Source organism: Urocampus carinirostris, chromosome 15, assembly GCF_059441175.1.
Source record: "Urocampus carinirostris isolate Australia breed hairy pipefish chromosome 15, RoL_Ucar_1.0, whole genome shotgun sequence".
Classification (NCBI taxonomy): Eukaryota; Metazoa; Chordata; class Actinopteri; order Syngnathiformes; family Syngnathidae; genus Urocampus; species Urocampus carinirostris.
In genome coordinates, this window is record NC_142363.1 from 10,244,698 (window position 1) to 10,268,252 (window position 23,555).

The window sequence follows — 23,555 nt, forward strand, 5'->3', positions numbered from 1 at the left end:
ATTATAATTAAGAAGACCGAATAGTAAAAGCATCCAGAAAAGAAAGTGTGAATTATACGTGTATATAGCATTCATTAAGTTTTTTAAAATGTAGCTAGCCTACCAAGAGTAATGTTATTTTCATATTATTAAATCACTAGTTAGTTCTTAAAATTGTTTAACACAAGATATTGCTACATTATCCAACCATCCATCCATTATCTGCGCCCCTTATCCTAAGTAGGGTTGCGGGGGTGCTGGAGCCCATCCCAGCTGTCTTCGGGCAGTGGGCAGGGGACACCCCGAACTGGTTGCCAGCCAGTCACAGGGCACTCAGAGACGGTCAACTACCCCTCTCATTCACACCTAAGGACGATTCAGACCGGCCAATTAGCCTGAGATGCAGGTTTTTGGAATGTGGGAGGAAACCGGAGTGCCCGGAGGAAACCCATCCAAGCACGGGGAGAACATGCAAACTCCACACAGGAAGGTTCAATTTTATGACCTGAGAACTGTGCCGCACACATGCTAAACATTGATAATATTACTTGTAATTTAGTTCAATGTGTGAAATTCCAAATGACGTGAGCTGCCCATACAGCTGACGTTCATTTCTTAAGAAAAATATGTGAGATGGGTTCCAGCACCCCCGCGACCCTACTGAGGATAAGCTGTGCAGATAAGGGATGGATATTACCACATTGAAAGTCAAAAGTTCAGAGCCCATAAGCAAAGAATATATTTGACAAATTATAGGCCTAAAAACTAGCTAGGTTTACAATGTAGACCTTTGGAGGAAATACATCGCCAATGTAAAATATCTAACCAGCTGAATCAACAGGTATAACATCCTGCAAGTGAGAAAACCAGGTTTAACAGTTAGAACCCAGAGAATAAAACCTGAATCAAGAAATTTTTTTGTCATAATTCTCACTTTAAAGTCAGGATTTTTCAATGACCATGAGAATCCTGGCCTTTTTCCCCAGAACCAAAGTCCAACTGTTAACGAAATACAATTGATTTCCTGAGGCAAATGTTGAGCGTTGTGAGCAAGGTTTCCCTAAGGATGACGAGGCAATCATCACTTGAACAGTGCTCTGTACGATTGTGGGACCCCTACAATGTTTAACTTTAGAATAGATTAAAAGGTAGGGTGGTGATTTGAAAACTTAAGGCTGCAATCATTTACTCATCATTTACGTGCAAGTACATGTCATTTCTTAGACAAGACCGAATAGACGTTTCTTTTTTCATATTTTTAGGGGATTGTTCCGCCCCGAACAAGCCTGATAAAAGATAAAAGCACCTTGGCACAATGGGAGGGACCACAGGGGCTCTTTCATATCAGCTGGGCATTCAAAAAAAATGAACTTTCAACTTCTAACACCTCAAACTAAGCAACCCACCTTTAAAACCACTTTTTGGACTGCCGTTTTTGTACAAGAATAATGGTAAAGCACCGCAAGTCTTTGTGAATTTCTACAGCCATTTCCTGTAGCTCATTTATGTTCAGAATATTCTGCAATAAAACATTAAGTACTTCCTCATATCCAATTCTTATTTTGACCAAACTTTTGTATCATAACCCAGAAATAAAAGCAAACACACATAGCAAGAACAGCTATTCCTCAACAGAATACAGCACATTGCACACAAACACTGCCAATAACTCATTTATTTGAATTTGGAGTTTGGAAAATAAAACAGATCACTGGTATCATCATAGTGAAATGTTGAATATCTAAAATAATGTTCTGGCAAAGACAAGTAAGGCAAAAAGATGAAAGCTCATCTAAAAGTTTGATCTGAGAGGGTATGAAAAGGTCCGTTTCTTCAGACGCTGTTTTGCTTTGTATAAAAATTTACACTATGAAATCAAAGCAAACAAATATTTACAATTCCGTCAAACAAAAATGTATCCTAACATATATGAAAATGTTGAAAAATGTTTTGCATTTTTGCACTATGGAGCTACTGAAATCATCAATACATTCACTACTTTTTGAATTAACACACTGAGCGACGATCCAAGAAGATAGCCGCAGGTCAGTGTCTTTACATCCGTTTTGCTTGTTGGCGGGAGTTCACATCCAGAGACGGTGCCCCTTCGCCATTGACTGCAGAAAACAAACACTGCCTTAAAAAACCTGTTGTCATTTTTGGTGGTTGCTGTTTCCGTGGACATTTTCTCTCGGCGACAATGTGGTGACTCATAAAAGGCATTAGAGAGCATCGATGTGCGGGCTACACAGATAAAACTACCATGTTGTTACAGTTACTGAGAGGACTTGCCTGCAGAGCTACAAAATGTTTTCATCTATTTGGCTACCAGATGGCTTTACAAGACCTGATTTACCAGATTAGTTTTGGTCGAAAACACTGAAAGATAAAACACTGTTCACATGCTTGAAGACTCAATTTTTGCTACTATACAGACAATCATGGTTGTTGTAGAGAAGGTCACTTATTGTATGAAGAGGATCCTAATCTTGCCTCGCAATTCATCACCAAAACAAAAGTTCATGTTTAATGAAACCATTCAATAAATGAACTACAATGTGTCAAGATGACTTTCTCATGAGTTAGCACTCCAGTTCCATGTGCTGTGTGGGCGTGTAGCGGTGTAAAGAGCGGAAGGATAAAGAAGGGTGAGCTTATTTGACAAGCCTCTTGGCTACATCTGCGTATGCGATCTCTATCTCCTTTTCACTCGGGCAAGTGTTGGTGAACTCCTCTCTTGTGTAAGCGTTGTTCAGGTACTTCCATATGGCCGTCATCTCCTTGGGGATGTCAAAACCTCGGTATTTTTTGGCCACCACCTGAAGGAACGACAGAACAGTAAATGAAATAAAAGTCAGTAGGATGTTGCAGGGCTTTTCTTTCAATATTAAAATATTTTTACCTCCTGAATTACAGTATTTTCCAGAATATAAGGCGCGCTCAAAACCTAAATTGGAAAAATTGTGTGCCTAAAAATCCCGTGCGCCTTATGGAAATCCTTTACTGTGTGAGTGCAGTTATTGATCAGTCAATAAATTGCTGGCCACAATTACATAGCAATAGTGGCAACAGGGATCAAACCAGATAGAAATGGTGAGAGCACCAAATCCTAACCAGCAGGGAGCCAATTGATTTTTTAAGGGTTAAAGGTCCAAGCCTTAAAGCCTTGCTGCAATCATTGCGAATGCACCGTTCCCGGCGGTACTGCAATACCGGGCCGATGCGTGGAGTGGACAGAGCAAGCTCTTATTCCATCTCAACCAACACGTGCCGACGCTCTTAGAATCTTACGGATGACAAAGCTTCATATCCTATTCACTAGACCTTTTGGGATACAAAAACACATGAAAAGGCATTAGGTCTCATCTCATTTATTAACGTATTTAAGTCACAGTGCCAGATTTGTTCGAGAAATGAGAAAACAGTTTGTTCCACTGCTTATCAACTCAAACTAAGCATTGTGAGTGGCAAACATTTTGAAACCGTGTCATATATATATATATATATATATATATATATAAAACATAATTACTTCCAACGATGCATATCTCTTCATTCAGTTTAGAACGACAGAAGTACTTCCTGCGATGCATTTCTCATCAATCAGTTCATACTTTCGTGCGCATTGTAAAAGGCCTTGCAATAATGTATTGCAGTGGTCCCCAACCTTTTCTGTGCCACTGACTGGTTTAATGTCTGACAATATTCTCCAGCACCCCCGCGGCCCTACTGAGGATAAGCGGTGCAGATAATGGATGGATGGAAACAAAACAGTGATTTTAAGAAAACCTAATGCCTTTTCATGTGTCTTATCACTATTGGTCTAGTGCAGGGGTCGGGAACCTTTTTGACTCAAAGAGCCATAAAAGCAAAAAATATTAATTTTATTTTGGGAAAGAGCCACGCCATATATTATGAGACAAATTTACTAAATTGCTAAACCCGCGCCCCAGACAAAAGCTTAGTCTTCAGCACATTTATTTTTGATGATTTGATAAAAATTATGAAAAGAGAATAATGCCAGAGCCCCTGTCCCAAAATCAACAAACATACCACTTTAAACTTGTCTCTTTCTTGCAATTACTCAAGATCGGTTAAACTCCTTTTGACCCTTTTTTTCATATATATTGGTTTCAAAACCAGATGCAAGCAGTTATTGTGTAAAAACGTCACGACATTCTGCAAATGGGGAGCCTGATGAGCTCACTTTTGGCGCAGACAGCGTAGGGCGAGAGATGGGAGGGAGTGCTTGCACTTTTTGCATAGCTCCACCCATCCTTCCCACTCACCCAATCAAATGACTAAGTTCTCTTCCGGTGTTTTGGCGTATTTACAGTTCTGTGGATTCATCAGAAGGTATCTGAACACTGAACACAGATTATATAGTGAACTTTTATATAAAGGATTCTTTAGCGTTGTACAACCAAAACGAGTTTTTTTTCCCCCTATTTTTGTGTGACACCTTGACTGTAAATTGTAGTGAAAAACGTGCCCTATATATACTGCAAAGTAATATCATGTTATTTAGCTTTGTTTGGCTTTGCGTGTATCAGAATAGGATAGACAACTCAAGTTTTAAGCAAGATGGAGAAATTTTGCATGCAATCAAATTTGTCTCTTAGCCACAGATACTCATAGAAAGAGCCATATATGGCTCGCGAGCCATAGGTTCCCGACCCCTGGTCTAGTGGATAGGAACCGGCGCGCTCCTTGCAGTGATGCGGAATGGATTCCTGTAGCATCGAAAGTAATGCAATTGGGATTAGTGATATATTCGGACTGATCAATCAATGCACAATACGGTTCTTTATTTTCAGTGCAACCCTAGCCCTTACTTAATTCCATGCGTCTTATGTTTCCGAAATGCCTAATATGAAAAACAAAAATCATAGAAGATCATTTGAGGGGTACGCCTTATATTCCTGTGCGCCTTACAGTGCAGAAATTTGGTAGCTATTTAGCACAGGTGGTACCTTGACAATGTGCAGCTTTGGCAGCAAATTGCAGTCAGCCAGGGTCATTTCTTCGCCGTCCAAGAATTTGCGGGTGGAAACCTTGATGTCTTCAATGCTGTTATGATCAATCTCATCAGGCAAAGGTGAGCGAAGGTATTCATCCAACTTCTGCAATGTTTTTAGCAGCCCGCGCTCGAGAGCTGCAAAGGAGCATAAGGAATTTAAATGACTCAATACGTTCTCCATGAAGCACTCTCCACCAGCCACGCGGGGGCAGCATTTCATTGACATTCAAACACGTTCCATATGTTGGTTGCCCTTTATGCTTTAGTTAGTGTTGAAATGATAGTAAAATATTTTAGAATCCAGATGAAATCTTGCGTATGGACAAACATCAAATCAAATTCACAGTACATGTTGCAACCTGAATTTTTGGGACTAAATCAAGTACAAATACAAAACGCTGCTCAAAAAGACTAGATTAACTCAACAACTAACAACTAAGTGAGTATATTTTCTAAATAAGGACTGTTGGCAGAGCATTAAATTATGCCCAAACTCAACTGTTACATTTCAGACTTTAAAACCACGCTGACCACTAAATGTCACAGTATGGTGGAGTAAAACCTGAAAAGGAGTACCGTAAAATTCGGACTATAAACTGCTAATTTTTTCGCCAACTTTAAACCCTGCGGCTTATGCATTTTTTCTAACGGCCACTAAGGGTGCCCAGGCAGTAAGGGGAAGAGTGAGACATGTGGTGGGTTCACCGGTTTTATAGTTTTTGGGTATCTTGTTTCAGACTAAATGTCATGTTTCTTTGATGAGCGTGACTGGTGACAGGGTACAGACACAAATTTGTTTATCAAAAATCCAGCCGCCCACTGGCGGGCTGTCGGAACATTAAGGGGTTAAGGTACAGAATATTACTCTTTCGGTGCACCGTCTTTCTTTGTAAGTATCTCATGTTTCAATGTGGGCACTTTCGGCTTATAGTTAGGTGCGGCTTATGTGTGTACAAAATTTGGTTGTTTTTTAATGTACTGTGTGCGGCTTAAAATCAGGTGCGCCTTATAGTCTGATTTTTACAGTACTAAAAAGAACAATGAGATTACAAAACACGAATGGTTAGTTACTAAAACATATCATTTACATCTCATTTTATTGCCCAGCCTTGTTGAGGTTTATGGGTATCCGTACATCAAGATGCCGGACAATTCGGCCAGGTCCCTTTCTGTGATGCTAATATTATGTAAAATAAATTGTAATTTCTCATCCTTTGTGTTTTTAAAAAAATGAACGTTCAAGACCCGGTGCAAACATATGTTGGCCTGGATATAAAAATGGTGCCCCTACCATCCTAGTGGTTAAGGGATCCAACCAACCATCTATATGATAGTTCATGTATGTCTGCTTATTTATCGTTTTTTTTTTTTTTTAAATTAATTGAGATTTTCTTACCACCAGGAGGCACTAAATAATACACAGTCACTTTAAAAGATGCATAAGAGATAAATTAATATCAGACCCCGATGCCATTTAATAGTCTGAGGTCCGTGGGAAGAACTGTATCATTTTGTGGAACCTACCTTTTTTCTATTACTGGTCAAAAAATCAAAGAGATCTGTTAGGATTGGTTGTACAGTAGTGCATTCTTTGGTATATCCTGCTCATATGTTATTGGTGTATATAATATTATGTAGGGCTCAAAATTGGTCATTTTTTCCTGAAATGTCCTCCAGTGAATGAGTTAAAGGTCAGTTATAAATGAAAGATATGATTTAGAACTCAACTGTTTGCACAAGCTTTCAGTTTATGGCTCAATATGTTCCCAGGGCGGAGAACATGCCAAACAAACGGGGCCTGATAATGGCATTTGTAACAATAGTCAACATTCCAATAATATGATAGAGAATATTTCAGTCAAAACATTACGTATTAAATATACACATGGCTACGTAACCATTTTAAGATGGTTTCAGTGTGGCTGAATTGGTGAAAAATGAGTTCAGCTAATTCTTTCATCAAGCTCTACCAGGTTAGGAACATGAGAGAAAAAAAAGAACAAGGGCTCAGGTGTCGTTTTTGGTCATGCCGGTAAGCCTCCAATAAGAGTAAGTGGTTGCTCAGCAACCATAAGAGCCTCTGAAACTGAACGCTTTTTGACTGCATTGTGTGTGCATTCATGTATACTGTTGGCTCTGCAATATGAAGAAAAAGAAAATTGGGTTTAGATTCACTAAAGGACTCCATTTACTGTACGTTGATTGTTGCGAACTAGACTAAAGAAGCAGAACACACACTGTTATAAATGTCACTCTCACATATGTATGTGTGAAAGGTGATTCTTACCTTCATTTGCATCTGGTTTTGAGTTTTTAATGAAGGCTGAAAACTTTGCAAAGATATCCATGCCAGCTGTGTTTGACTCAGGGTGCCTTGCACCAAGTTTAAGGTACCTGCATATGAAACACAGACAATAAAATAAGCCCTTTCCCTGTAAAGTGACACAAGGGCACACAGCAGCCATAAACAAAATCATGTGAACTGAAACCATAAAGGAAAGACTGCTCACTTGGGTGGGCAGAGGACATCTTCAAGAAACTCTTCAATCTTGTTGACGTCTGTTTTGACTTCCCCATTGAAGGTGACAAAGGGAGGATGCGTACCCGGGGCAAGATTCTGCAGATCTGCAGGCTTCCTGCAGGACATGGAATTTTTTTTTAAATGGAAATACTGGACCAAGTTACATAATTCACCGTTCGAGTCCTAATCCTTGCATTCAGCAATAAAAAAACTGAGGTACAATAGATACATTCTCACAAATTTTACAAAGAGGTTCATTAGAGTGACAAAATTAAGACTAAAAACAGAGTTTGTGTCTGCTCTGATCGGGAATGTTTGGGTCTATGTGTTCCCTACTCTCAGTCTGTGGCCTTCAAACCGGTATTTGCATTTCAAGCCAGATGTCCCTGTTGGCAGGTGGCAATGACATGCAAAAAAAACACCTGTTAGACGGTTATTGTGTACACAGATGACTTTGTGGTCATCAGCATTCAATAACGCATTTCATATACAATAAACTACATATTAAATGAAAAGGTATGACGGATTATGGATGAAAGCTTTTCATTTCGTCATCTTTGTGTGGGCATACTCATTCACATTTCATCACTAGCAAGAGTCTTCGATGCTCATAGACAACAAGTAATTCCTATTGCCAAGGTTCAGAAGTTTTAAAAAAGTCACAGGTTAGACCCACTTAACACTAAACTTTAATGGCATGACATTTCTAGTGTAACATAATGACACCTGGGCATCTTCTTAAGGTAAAATTGCAGCTTCCAATAGGTGTCACGGTTGAGAAAAAAAAAAAAAGGTTTGATGATTGTGAGTGCAATGACCTTTACAGCACTGTTAACCAATATTTAACATTAGTTAGAGCTGGGCAATTTTGCAAAAAAACATTAAATTTTGATGATTAAATCTTTTAGTCTGGACTTTTCTGATTTATATCCATTTCAAACAATGAAACCTTCCGACAAATATTTACCGAATACATACCAGGCAAATTGGTCAGTTGAGAATCCGATTTTAAATCAGTTTTGTTACCGAGTCAACCCTCAAAGAAATAAAATACTCATTGTTTGGTACTATCCTACTTTAATGCAACTTTCAACTAGTTAAGAGCACCGCTTTATATTCAGGATGAACGTTAACTAATTCAAATTAAACCCTTAAAAAGTCCCATCTTCATTTCACGATTGATCAAATTTCCAAAATGTTGATTTTTAAAATGATGAATTATTCGAATGAACTCAATTTATTGACCAGCCCTAGAATTAGCCATGGTAAACACGCAACCAGAAAATAATAGAGTGACGTTCAAGCTTAGGTTTTGTTTCTGTTTGGATGATCTACTCTTCCACACTTGGAACACAAATAAAAGCAAGTAAAATCAAGTTAAATTATTCATTAGAAAACATAAGGTATACTTGAAATAGATTAAATAAGCTAACATATGAGGGTCATTCAATAAATGGGAATTCTTCAGAATAAAGAGTTATAATACTGATAGAAGCTTACGTTTAACCTGTTGTTTTATATCCTTTTCCATGTGATTATATTCTTTTTTTTACATGGCTAAAGTGTGTACACTGCTGTGAGAGTACATTATTGATTTATTTATTTGAAACGCAAGCTTCTGTCTGTGTCAGAAGTCCTTTAATGAAGAATCAATCGTATTTATTGAATGACATCATAGTATGCTTCACAAAATGAATGGGACCTACAACCTGGAGAGCCCTATGAATCGCAAACTAAAAAACACTCTCTTAATGCTTTGCTACTTATGATGTTTCAACATAATCTGAAACATAGACCAAAGAAAACAAACCAAACATTAAATCAGCTGAAAATGTGTTGCCATAAGTTCCAAGAAACAGGCATTTTTGTGAGGAGGAATTCTAGACGACAAAATCAGGAAACGCCATCAAGCCTAAGGCATGCAAAGAGGAAGTGGCACCCTTGGAAAATGATATCACTGAGCAGCGGATAACAACCAGCCACAGAATCACAGATATGCATTACTTATACTAAATATTTGACTTAACAAATGTCATCTCAGTGAAAACATTCTTTTAGACTTGGATCAAAATGTACTAATTTCTTCAGATTCCTTGTTTTGCAGCATCTTGTGATTTTGAGAACACAAAAGCTCAAACCTGATCAGTTAGCTATCAATTCAGAAATTGAGCATACACACTTTTACACCTTTCAGTTATGGTGGGGAAAAAATCCTGTGTCTTAAAAAAAGGGGCGCACAAGTGTGGAAATAACTGCAACAAAGCCATTGATATAAAATGGGAGCCACCATGAATGAGAGTTTAACACGCACAAGGAAGTTTGTTAATAGAGAACAGATGTCCAATTGACTATGGCTGAAAATAGTCTGCCAATTGAATTGTGTGGCTTGGTAAAAAGAAAAAAATGCTGTTGATTTTAAATTAATCAATCTAAAGGAAACTTCTTTTGTTGGTTAAAGATTGTCAATTATAGTGATGCTTTGGAGCTTGCAGAGAAAGGAATAAAGTCAGCATTGCACCATATTTTTATCTCTGTGATGATAAATAACATGTTGCCTAGCCAAAAGGCAGGATGTGTGTGCAGTCTGCAGCCTCAAACCAGTACATTTTCTCGAACTTTCTTCTGCCTGGGAATGGGTCATGGGAAAACCAAATAAACAGAGGGGAGACAGTTAGGGTGTAAGGGGTGGTGCTGTATCTAAGTGTTACACAACTCCATTTAGTATGACTGTACTACATAAACACATCGAGTGAATTCAATAAGATTATTGGACCAGTTTGAAAAAAGAATAAACAAAAACTTTTTGGAGGTCGCAAGCAAAAATCTTGAGAGTGACCATGGTAATGAAATCATGATCTTCAGGCGCGAATGATGAAAATGTGAGTACCTCTTGAGGTCTACAGTGGTGACGTTGAAGACAACGCCTTTGAGCCACAGGATCATAAAAAGCCGCTGAGAGAAAGGACAGTTTCCGATGCTCTCACCATCACTTCCTGCCTGCAGAAAAACAAACAAATTTGAAATCAGCAATGTCTTTATTCCCCAAAAATGATAGCCACTGCAACCATCTCTGCCACCATTTCAACACATTATCAAGTAAGCAGCATACTATTGAACATCACTGATGCATGTTTTCGAAATCAAACAACATCCATTGATTGTTGCAAAAAAAACTAATAATTTGTTTGTTGGTGTTGTAAGCTTTCAATGTCCGTTACAATCACTTCTTTTACACATGGCTTGCTCGGTGAGAGTTATGGGAAAAACAAGGACTAAACAGTCGACCTGACCGACTGGCTTCTCTTATGCTTGATTACACTTTGAATCCATTTATCTGGAGAACTACTTTCCAGAGTACGCGGAAACATCTAAAGTGACTCAGGCCAGGATCGCTTCATATTTCTTCTACTTCTAGACTGCACAAGAGCGTACAATGGTACTGAGATTAAGTTTGGGCTGTAACAAAAAAAAGATTATTTCAATCAAATGTGTAGGTTATTTTGGAGATTAATTAGATAAACTAAAAAAACTGTCAAGAACAATTCAATTAAAAAAAGAAAAAGAAAAAAAGTGCACCCATACATTAGCTCTGCCCAATATATTAATGATATTTACCAAACTATGACTAATACATTTTGGTACTGGTACAAATGAAACCTATGGTTTGTATTAAATCCCCCAAAAAAGTGTTTTGTACAACAGAAACCCCCCAAAAACATGTTTAATGTAAAAAGATTCCATTTCAATCTGGGAGTTTCTAATCCTGAGGATCTATTAATTAAAAAAAAAAAAAAAAAACTAGTTCCTAATTAACTTGATAATCGATTCGTTGTCTGTTACATAAAATGGTTTATGTAATTATATAAAGATCAACTTAAGTAGTTTTAACAAAGTTCAGTTTCTGTATACAGGGATCAGAATGGAGATTTTCATTTTCAGCTGAAATAGCCAGCATCCAGGAATAAACCAGGGCGGAGCACCCCCCCCCCCCCCAAAACCTGGGTTTTAGGCAATTTACTTGTCCAAAACCATGCTTATATTTATCATTTAAGTAACATTTTTAGAAGATTAAAATAATTTTCCCACATAACTGATTTTTTTGTAAATACTGCAAGATAAGTTCAAATGCAGTTCAGTCCCTGCAGCTTGTGCGACAATGCGGCCAATTTTTCTAACGGCCGCCAGGGTGCGCCAGAGCAATCAAGGAAAGAGTGAGACAGTCGGATTTTGAATTTGTTTGCTACGCAAGAGAAAAAGTGAAAAAGTCGGAATGCCTTTGGGGTTCAAAAACAGCGGAAATCCGCGGATCCGCGGAAAATTCTGATCCCTGTGTATAACAAAAGGCAAAGGTCAATACCTAAAGCAAAAGTAAAAACAAATTGAATTGTATGTATATTGAACCGCTTACATAAAACTACAAGTCTAAAGACACTGGATAATAACTGGAAGAGCGTTTGTTTGTTTTTATTGCAAAAAATTAATAAAATATATAATAAGGTAGGCTTGTTTTTGGTATGAACAGGCTATCTACTGTTCTTCTGTGTTACAAATAGTGGGATGACTTTTTCATCTGCTGGTTTCCATTTTACAGCCGCAGAATGCTTCACAATTTCTCCACAAGGCAATGGGAGTTCAAAATTATTTAGAGAGTGGGAAGATTACAGGACAAAAGGTGTGGGTGCATTACAGATAATAAAATGGTCCTTTTCGAAGGACTTAACAAAAAAGCAGGAATACAGAATTGAGGCAGGATTCTTTGGCACTCTGCTCAGTCAGTGTTTTTTTCTTTAGAATCCCATCGCTCTTATCCAAGGCCCCTCTGTTGGGTTGTTGGGGGTTTTCATCGAAGATGAGAAGGGAGAAACTATTTTGGTAATGTCCAGTTTCTCAAATTAATGAGTATGATGCTTGTTTACTTTGAGTGGTGATACTATTGTTAGGGTTAAATTTCCCAAGTTGTGCTTTCATCAAGAACAGTTGAACTACAGAGCTAAGAGCAGGTTAAATTTGAATTAATATTAGCTCAAACAAAAAATAAAGATTACTCCATTATTATTTTTCCAGCTTCTCTAGTAAATTAAAAAAGCATGCGATTCAGACAGAGGCTGCAGAGCGTTCACAGAACCACACAAAGCACTTTTTGTTTGTAGCATTCGGCACGTCACCAGTTAGAAACTGGCAGCAACACTGTCTTGTTGAGGGGGAGCCTAATTGTACTTCCAAATAAAATATGGGAGTAAAGCTTTATTGGGCGCCCTCATTAAAAGCAATACTCCTTAAAAGTAAAAACTTTATTTTTATTGTCTTTCAGGAAAAATACTCTCAGTATTGTTGATCATCTTATTCATAGATTGATGGTAAATATGCACAGTCACTGTTACAGCCTCACTATTTCAAACTGAGACGTATTTAATACAAACACGGTTTGTTTAAATAGCATCAAGAAAATGCATAAAGCTGCCGGATGACAGTCATGCTGAAGTTAGAGCATAGCTTACTAGTATACTATGAGCTTATTCAGTCAGTTGAGCAAATTGTGTATTTGACATGATCTATAGCAGAAATATTTCTAGGTGAAATAAACTCTTGAGTCCATAAAAGAATAACAGTCTTTCAGTGTTGGATCATCTGTTGTACCTCTAACTCTGCATGTTTAAGTCTTTTTGAAGTGTAATCCTAGAGAGGAGTAAAATCCTTGCCACATTTCACCTGCTATAACAGCTCTTTATAGACACTTCAGTACAATAAATTTAGGAGATTACCATTAAGACATCATTATCTTAAAGTACTACAATGTGTCATGAGTTAGCAGTCTGGGACAATGATTCCTTTTTAGCCCGGGCACAGACCAGCCTGTTTGAGCTCACATCTAAATTTAGTAACTGCTACCCGTGCTCACCCCACCCGACACAACTTATATTCTAAAAAAGGGTGGACCGCTCGACAAGATGAGGTCACATTTTGACCGAATAAGGAGATGACAAGGCACAAAGCGGCCGCTCTCCTCTGAGTTACGACACACAGCAGATTTGATTTGGGATTGGCGCAATTTTGGCAACTGCTTAGCAAAACCTTTTTCCATTTACTGGTCTGTCATGCATGCTACTGCTAATGTTTTGTTTGAAATTTGTGTAAGACAGAAGTGGTAGCTTAAGAAATAGTTATCACTAAGGGTTCTCCGTTTGGGCCCCGGTGCTGGAATGCTCTAACTTCTGAGAATCGATCTGCCAACTCAGTGGAACTGTTTGAGTCTAGGCTTAAAACACACATATTCTATAGCATGCGAATTACCTATATTTCATGTTGACAATATCTGTATTGTTTATTAATGCAACATCCATTGCAGCCTGGTCATCCTGAAAGAGGGATTACCAAAGTTTCTTCATTTTCCTTATGCTGAGGTTTACGGAGTTTTTCCTTGCCCTCGTGTAGGTTTTAGATCAACGGATGGTGTAATAATAGTCAGTAGTTTGCAATAGTCTATGCAGCCCTTTGAGACTCATTGCAATTAAGGGATATACAAATAAGAAAAATAAAATTTCATTAAAAAATATACGCATATACGCAAATATACTGCATTTAAATGCAGAAAATATCATCAACTCCTGTATAAGTATTTCCAGTTGCAGCAGTCCAAATCATTAAGTGCAGTAGTCTGCTATCTGAATTGTGGGTGCCTGACTAATTATTTCCCAAGTTTAACAAAGCCAGGGAGATGAGTCGTCCTAAAAGTCAGATCCTCCTGGATCATAGCCGTACCAAAACATCCCATGACACAGCTGTGACTCACGCTTACATCACTCAATGGAAACCTCTCAACTTCTCATCAGACACAGCACTAGTGTGCTGGCAGAGGAAAGATTGCCAGAGACCCAACAATGGTACTTCTACAGAGGCTCAGCATGGATGTGCCTGGACAAAACCTTTACAGCAATACTTTAAATGATGCACTAATAAAAACAAAGAATAATTTGAAAATAATAGAAAAATAAAACAAAATCAACATAACTTCTGATCACGTTTTTGTCCTGTGATGCACTGTACAGTACATATTTAAGAGTATGTTTATGTAACTGCAAAACCAAACAATATACAATTATCAACATCAAAGCACGCATCAGGCAAACAGTCACTCACAAAACAAGCCTTTTGTTTGACTTATTGCCCATTTCAACAGAATGTTTTAGGTGGTTCAAGTTTTCCTTTAGACAGCAAGACATTTGTTCCAAATGTTTACACAAATATTTGAATGACTCAATATGATGTTGTTTGACCAACAAACCACAATTTTTATCTATATGCGTTTATCAGAAGTCCCCACTATTTGCATTTTTTAATCATGTTAGTGAGTTATTGCATGTGGATTTGTACATGAAAAAATCTGCAGTGCAAACCCCTTTAACAAAAATTTGAAAATGAGATACCGTTCATTTGGGCTAGTGCCCTTTTTTCTTTTTAAATTACCCAGTATTTTTTATTTATTAATAAATCCATCAGATTGTCAATTACCGTTTTGCTCAAATTATAAATGATTCCCCAAAGAAGGAAAGCATTATAAGCAAAATTTCCATTAATCATAATAAAATCAGGTCGTTACGAGACATATACTCCAATCACGCTTATTTCGACACTTTCTTTGCACAACTGTAACAGGGTTCCTACAGCTAAGGCAAGTTAAATTCAAGACTTTAAAATGTTTTAATGCATTTAGAATTTCAAATTAAGACCAAATCAACAAAAAAATACATTTGGAAAAAATAAGACAAAAAAACAAAAAGTTCTTGCACACAATACATCGTGCCTCGTACACATTACCTGGAACCGATTTTCGGACAGCCACTTCATTACATTTACACTTTTCCATGATCCTAAGTATAAGTCGCTTTCCAAAGTTGTAATTTGTATTGTAGGTAGAAGACATGCGTCTGCTCTCAAAGGCCTGACTGATGCCACATCACCGTTTTGATAGTTCTGTTTTTGTGGTCACGCGACGTTGCCACAAAAGCAAATCAGTGAATTATTCAAAAAGACAATTGATAAATGTTACCAATTTTTTTAGTTCATACGCATATAGATAATATTGTTGTGCTCACATTTTTAAGACATTGGAAAAATAGATTTCAGACAATTTAATGCCAATTAAATACAATACATTAAATACAATGCCGGGCAGCAGGGAGGCACAGTGGTTAGCGCGTGTGCGGCACAGTTCTGAGGTCATGAGATCGACCCTTCCTGTGTTGAGTTTGCATGTTCTCCCCGTCCTTTTGTGGGCTTCCTCCGAGCACTCCGGTTTCCTCCCACATTCCAAAAACATGCATGTCAGGTCTATTGGCCGGTCCAAATTGTCCCAAGGTGTGAATGAGCGGGTGAGTTGTCTGTCTCTGTGTGCCTTGCAACTGGCTGGCAACCAGTTCAGGGTGTCCCCTGCCTACAGCCCGAAGATGGCTGGGGATGGGCTCCAGCACTCCTGCGACATTACTGAGGATAAGCAGTGCAGCTCGGTAGCTTAGATGGTAGGCCGCCCGCTCCGAGACTGGGAGGTCGCTGGTTCAAGCCTCGGCCGAGTCATACCTAAGACTTACAACATTGGTACCCATTGCCTCCCTACTTGGCGCTCGGCATTAAGGGTTGGAATTGGGGGGTTTGGTCACCTAATGACTCCCAATACAGCAGTTGGGTCTAAAAACCCGGCGCCTATCGAAGGCGACGAGTCACGTGGATAGCTTCGCGTGACAAAATGATTTCCGGTAGATATAATGTTGATGGTTGATACTGGCTTAATAATAATAAATACATACTAAATACAGATCTATCCATCTATCTACCTTGGTAATATCCCTCAAGAGGGGTGACCGACAGCAAGACAAACACATAGACCAGCAAAGAAAATAAAAGGGAAAAAATAGCAAAAAAACACACACAAAAATGTTTAGACCATGGCCAACCCAATTGCCCAAACAAGTTAGGCACCTCGGCACCTAAGTTGGTCATGCTTTGGTCCCTCCAGAATGGGACACCAGAAAGCAGCCATGTCACTCGAAAGCGGTGCAGATAATGGATGGAATTCTATGTCTTTTAAGACTTAAATATGCACCCATTTTTTTCCTGCCAAAACGTATACATGCAACGACAGAAGATATGGGAGGACTTTTTTCTTGCTTCTTTAATATATAGGTAATATTGTGCTTCTGTTCCCCATATTGTTGCTTTAAAACTAAAATATCCTCATTGCTGGACATGGGTAAATTTTTGCTTTTTAGTCACTGAAAGGTGATCAACTCTGTAAAAGTGTAGTTGCATCTTCAAAAAATAAAGTACATGAAACATGAGCAGGCTAGATCATGTGAAAAATATTTTATGTCCACTAAAGTGGTTTACTAATATAAAGTCAGATATAACAAAGTTACTGCAAACAATGGATAATAAGTCTTTAATTGAACCTGACCACACCATGATATGAACATAACTGCTTGAGATAAAAATCAAAACACCACTACAAAGCAAGGTCATTTGTTTTGTAGTCGACTTCCCAGATTGAGTTTTCACAAAAGAGAGAATGTGTTTAGGTTACACCGCAACCAATGACAAAGCTTCTTTTCCTCCCCTAGTCTTGCAAACATTTAGAAAAACAGCTCCCTTTTGATGTACAACAATGAATGAAAATTGCGTCCAATTTCCGAGAAGTCAAAGTTCCAAAAGCATTCAAGACGAGAAAATAAATAGCCCGGTCCTATTGAGCGACAAACCATTCTGTAATGCTCTTTTCGTTGTATTGCTAACTTCAGAATCACTTTGGTTCATTGGTATTGATTTTTCCATTAAAAAAAGAAACCTTTCTTGGTTCTTGGGAACCTTGAGTGTAGAAAAAAACAGTAAGCTCATGCCAAAAAGTTTTACGGCTTGATATTTGCCTTATTTAGAGGATGTTTCGATCAACAGGACACACTCACCTATGATAATGTAATATTTAGTTCTCAATCCAACCACGTGTTCTACAATGTTTTAGGAAACAGGACTTGGTCTTCTATAATTCCTGATCTAACTTTTTTCAACATTTTTGATGGATAAGTCAAATAGTGCCTGCCTCACATACTACATGGCGTGCAAAGTCTAAGAGCCAGAAGGAAAGACATGGTCACACGAGCAAACTTCACAGCCCTTTGAATTACGAACTCGATTTCTAAGATATAGTCATTAAGGTGATGAACTTTTGGCATTAAACCGGAGGAGTATAATATCGGTTTGCATGGATTTATAACACCTAGGATCTAATGAGGGATCAGAGTGGCTTAAGCTGGAGGCAAAATTTACTAATGCTAGAATTAAACAGAACTCCCACAGTTGTAAACAAACGACACAGAAAATGTTGAATTTTAAGTAAGGACAATTAATGGTTTAGTCGATTATTAATTTAAAAAAAAGATAAATAGTTTATCTTTGGCAAGCATTAATGTAAACAAGCTTATCTCACATTCGTGTGTATCCCCTGCGCTAGAAATATCAATCTAACTTATGAGTATCATATTGTATCTACAAAATGAATGAATACAAAACCTTAATTCACCAGAAAGGGAAAATTTTACAGTCCGTTCGTTAGTATTGATGCATTCCTTGTTAAATATGAGTCAATTATACATAATCTATAAATTGCAGGTACAGTCCATACATGGCCTTTCAAAAATATGAATATTACAAATAGTCTCCTTTTAAAAACGATAACCACTGACAACATGTAAACGTCACAAATGATTTGGCCCGTGCTATGGTCTGCTACTAATTAATCCCAACAAAAGCAGCACTGGACATCGGTAGCAGTTGCAAAGGATTTTACTACTTGAACAAGAGCTTGGGTGCAGTGGTGCTAGTTAATCCAAATGACGCAAAATTCAAATGGTTCAATTTCAGGCTTGAGCCTTCTTGTTTGGAGTTCAATTCCAATATTGTTCTAATGGATATTAGATTAATAGTACATTCGGTTTCCTCTTATTTTATTAGAACTCGGCACAATGCTCTTTAAACAAGACTACAAGGTATTGGTTACTTAGGTCAATTCAGGTTAGCGATATCAACTTTAATTTCAGTCCTACTCAACTCGGATATTAGGATTAGACCAAAGGGCTGAAAACAATAGTTCTTTCTGCTCTTAAACAGAAGCCATGCATAATGACTTCCGCACTACTCAGTTCGATACACTAGTGGTCAGCTACCTTTTCTGAACACAGGCCATTTAATGTTTGGCTATATTCTCGCAGCTCTGCCAAAATAGAACAATTACAAATAATCCCAAATCGAATATGTGTAAACTATAGAGCAATAGAAACTAAATAACATAGGAAAAGGCATTCTGTTTTATTTTGTCACTAGTGATGTGCTCCCAGCGCAAATCCCTGAAGCGTGTGTCAAGTATTTCAGATGAGCAGTTTATGAACCGCAGTTTAAAGTGCGTGTTGGTGACGTATGTGGTGAAGTTTGAAGGCCTGTGAATTGTGTGGACCACGTGATTGATTCAGGAAAAGTTTAACAAGCTTTGAGTGTCATTTGAAATAAAAGCAACAACCAAACGACCCCAGACTTGAGTCCCCTTCAGTACTGGGAACTACAAAAAATATGCACTTCCAATTCTTTACAAACTTGCTTCATCTGTATCTTGAGAGTTTTTCCAAAAGCAGGTGAAAATTTCTGCAAAAAAAAAAAAAAAAAAGAAAGAAACCGACTGGGTTCAAAAACTTGCCAGTTGGTCAGAGGGCACACAGAGGCAGACAACCATTCACACCTAGAGACAATTTGAACTGGCCAATTAACCTAATGTGCATGTTTTTGGAATGTGGGAAGAAACGGGAGTGCCCGGAGGAAACACACGTAGGCACGGGGAGAACATGCAAACTCCACACAGGGAGGTTGCAGTAGCTGGACTTGAATCTGAACCTCTGCACCGTGGGGCTGCGCGCTAACCACCCAGCCGCAGTGCCGGCACTTTGGGGAAAAACGTTTAGGATACTTCTTTTGGGCATTTATATGCTTCTGCTAGGTGATATTATGTGTAAGTATGATATCAGTTTCGATTGCTATGCAGATGACAGTCAACTGTGTTCCAACGGAGGACTTTGCCAAACAAAATTGTGGAAATTTGGAGACCTGTCTCACTCACTGAGATAAAAAGATATTACCGTAAATTCCGGACTATAAGACGGACTTTTTCCCCAAATGTTCAGCCCTGCGGCCAATTTATGAAATTTTTCTAACGGCCACCAGCAGCGCTGGAGTTTAAAAGGCAAGATTGAGACCAGTAGAATATGTACGCCAAGAAACGCTGCAACCTCTAAGTCTAGGCATAAATGAAATGAAAATGAAATGAAAATGATCTGCATTTATATAGCGCTTTTCAAGTCAATGACTTCCCAAAGCGCTTTACAATGTGCTCCACATTTCCCAATAGCGGCCTTGCAGCCATGTAAGGCGCTAACCTGCTTATTGGGGGTATTAGGGGTTCAGTGTCTTACCCAAGGACACTTCGACATGTAACACGGACAAGCCGGGATTCGAACTGGGATCCCTTGATCCCAAGACGAGCGCTCTACCTCCTGAGCCACTGCCGCCCCCAACATAGTCTGTAAAGTTAAGGTGCGTTCCGATAATGGGGAAGACGCCCTTAATGGCGATAGTTATCAGGAGGAGGTTGAGGACGATCTTCCGTGAACTTCATAATTACGGGATGCTTTGTTTTAACAGGCACGTTTGATGCACTGCGGGCGTGATCCCACTAGCGTGTTGGTACCTTTCTAAGGCATGGTTTGGGATGAAAGTTATATTATTATTAAAGCTTTGAAAACTCTCTCGGTGTACCGTCTTTCTTCGTAAATATGTGTCACCATGTATAATATGTATTTGCAACTGTATATTTTTGTAATGTATTTATTTTAGAGATTTATTCTGTTATGTGTTCTACGGACGAATCAAAAAGAAGGGGCGGAGCAAACGCGGGCTGATGGGAATTGGGGTAAAGCTGAGTTACCGGAAGATCTGTCTGTTGTCGCAGCGGACAATAGTGAATATAGATTTTTCCCCACCCTTAACTTTGGAAATATACATTTTGTTTCCTTGGATTACTTTCAACGAGACCCGGTCTTTACAAGTCTGCATCATACGTTAATTACGGGTATCATTTTCTTTTTATGCTACCAACTGTGGTCCTTGTGTGCTATTGACTTTTGGATTGTGTTGGTAGGAGGCTAAGGGGCTAGGACCTTGACTCAGCCCTTTGGCTGGGAGCAAGTATCTCTGCTTATTGACTTTGTAGAAAATTATAAATTGACTGATAATGGATAGTTGATAAAGAATATAGAACAATAAATCACTACAAAATCACAACCGTGGAACTTACAGCCTGGTCTGGGTTAAACTTGTGATTGTGTGTCACAAGTTTTAATGTGGGCGCACGCGGCTTATACATACATGCGGCTTGTACAAGAAAAAAAGTGGCAAATTGCCCAAAAAGTGGTGGGTGCGGCTTATAATCAGGTGCGCTCTATAGTCCGGAATTTACGGTACTTAATTTCTTGTGCCGCCTCAACCCTGAAAAGACTGAAATGTTAATTATTGGTCCATTTGAAGAGCGGGACTTGTTCTTAAAGCATGATGTGAGCATTGACAAATCTAATGTAGAGTAACCCAGTCAAAAATCTAGGTGTCATATTTGACCCTAATCTGTCCTTCCAGTTACACTATGAGAACATTACTAGAACAGCTTTTTCCATCTTCGCAACATTGCAAAAATTCACCCTATGCTGTCCCAGTCTGATGTTGGGATTATAATTCATGCAATTGTTACACTCCATCTTGAGTACTGTAATTTACTACTCTACGGTCTCCCGAAGTCTAGCATCAATAGCATGCAGCGGGTACAAAATGCTGCAGCGAGGCTTTAAATCTAAGACAATAATGTTAGATAACATTACCCCAATATTAGCTATCCTGCATTTGCTCATTGTCAGCTTGAGATGTGGTTTTAAGGTTCTGTTGGCATTATAGGAAATTATCCATATACTTGCCTCTTGTGGGGCTTCATTTAGCCATCACTACTTGGCACACTGTTTCTACTCACGGTACCACGTTGTAGTGTTTTTGGGCTGAACTCTTTCCTTTAATGCTCGATTACAAAAGTTGTACAGCGCGGCACCATGAGTTCAAACAGTTGATGATGAGATAATGTCTAATGACATTTCCTTTGTCATCTACAGCCCTAGAAGGCTTGTGGATAAGATCTCTCCATTTCGAATAAATCTTTCGCCCATACCTGTAGAGACAACACTTCCCGCAAATGGAACGGTGCATTCGCAATGATCGCAGCAAGGCTTTAGGGCTAGGACCTTAGCTTGGCCTTTTGGCTGAGAGTAAGTGTCCCGGCTCCTAGGCTTTGTAGCGTATTATGAACTGACCGATAATGGATAATGAATAACGAAGATAGAACAATAACCAATAACCCTTAAAAAAACCCCACTCACTGCCACCGATCTGGCTTTGATTCCCGTTATAACAAATGAGGTCAACAATATTTGTCCATTGGTCAATCATTGCTCAATTAAGGTGACATACAACCGTAATACCTTAGTATAACTCGCACCCAAACTTGTTTTTGGAGGGTGAAAAAAAATACAGATTATGAAAATTATTTTTACTTTCTGTGTGTAGAAATTGAACCACGGACTGGTCGGTACCCAGTGGTTTCCAACCACTGCCTTATCATGGGCTTTGGAGGTGGATGGTTGGAAATACTTCCCAACGATCAATATGGAGCATTGTTTACACCTGAGTGACAGTTGGTGTCAACTTGCAAGGTCAGGGTTAACAAAAAGTGTTACAAAACCTTCATGATAAACAATAAAATGAAGATGGAAGACTATATATTTTTATGGTCTTGGACATAAGCCATACATAATGACTGCAGCACCACTCTGTTCGATAGACAACAAAGCACTCCAAGCTTCTAGTGGGCTAAAAAGCTCATCACCTCTTTGTCTCCCCTTTTCCCGCCCAGGATAAAAAAACGTAGACATTATTAGTCATGGTCATTATTGTCTTGTCTTCGTAGTGAAAACTAGGATTAGAATTGAAAAGTAAATAAAACAAAGAGATTTATGTTCGAGGTCCACGAAGAAGACAATAGCTAATGAAGTACATCGCCATGGGCACACGTTAACGCGATCCAAATGGTCCAGCACATGGCGGCAGCTAATGTTGCATTAGTCTCGTTTAAAACGCCAATATTTCATGAGTAGCTCGTGATTGTATCACTCAGTAAACCGTTATGAGTATACAACTTTAGTAACACAGGACTTACCTTGACAAATAGCTCGATAACAGGCTCGTTGTCCGCCTTCACGCCGTTTTGCGGTACCGACAGGGACATGGCGACCGCTACTTAAACTTCAGCTGTAGGGAAAGGCGACTTTTTCCGTTATAATCTACCACGCCCTATTTGAACCGGCGCTCTTCTTCAGCTATAGCCGCACAAAAATCCTCGCTGCGCTTTGTCTGGGCGAAACCTTCCCGGAGTTCTCCTGAAGCTACAAAAGCCGAGTGGACACCGGAGGAGTCGGCCACGCGGTTCTATGTTCCCCGAAGGACTAGAAAAGGATCTGTGGTGACGTCACTGGAGTTCACCGCTTGCTAGTTAAGTCCAGAACCCACAAGGACAGTTCGGCACCGTAAATGGGTTTTATTTTTTCCAAACGTGATGTCACCAACAGCGGTAAAATCTGAAATTGTGGGCGGGTTCGGGTTTGGGAGGGGATGAGAGGCGGAGTTGAGATTCCTGGGCTGTGGTGGGTTCGCCCCGGATATCCTGATGGAGATTTTAAGCATTTTCCATTGTGTTATCCACTCTTTGATCATGCCAACTTGTTTGATCATGAGACAAAGTGTGTATTTTCAATCCAAGACAAATTAGGTGCAGTACAAACCAGAGATTCCTCAAATGGAAGTACAGAGGTGTTTTATTAAAAAAACAGCTTTCACGGTAATTTTTGATTTGAT

The 23,555-nt window shown here is 38.9% G+C and overlaps 1 protein-coding gene across 1 annotated transcript; it reads right to left on the reverse strand.

Annotated features, from left to right (window-relative positions):
* Nucleotides 1–1,639: 1,639 nt before the first annotated feature.
* clic4 (CLIC family member 4) lies at nucleotides 1,640–23,335 on the reverse strand. Its single transcript, XM_088354543.1, has 6 exons — nucleotides 22,861–23,335; nucleotides 10,408–10,517; nucleotides 7,510–7,635; nucleotides 7,287–7,393; nucleotides 4,953–5,134; nucleotides 1,640–2,798 (listed from the first exon to the last, which is right to left on the reverse strand). Exons 1-6 carry the CDS (start codon nucleotides 22,927–22,929, stop codon nucleotides 2,634–2,636), a joined length of 759 nt encoding a protein of 252 aa, XP_088210669.1. The 5' UTR covers nucleotides 22,930–23,335; the 3' UTR covers nucleotides 1,640–2,633.
* Between the last annotated feature and the right edge of the window lie 220 nt (nucleotides 23,336–23,555).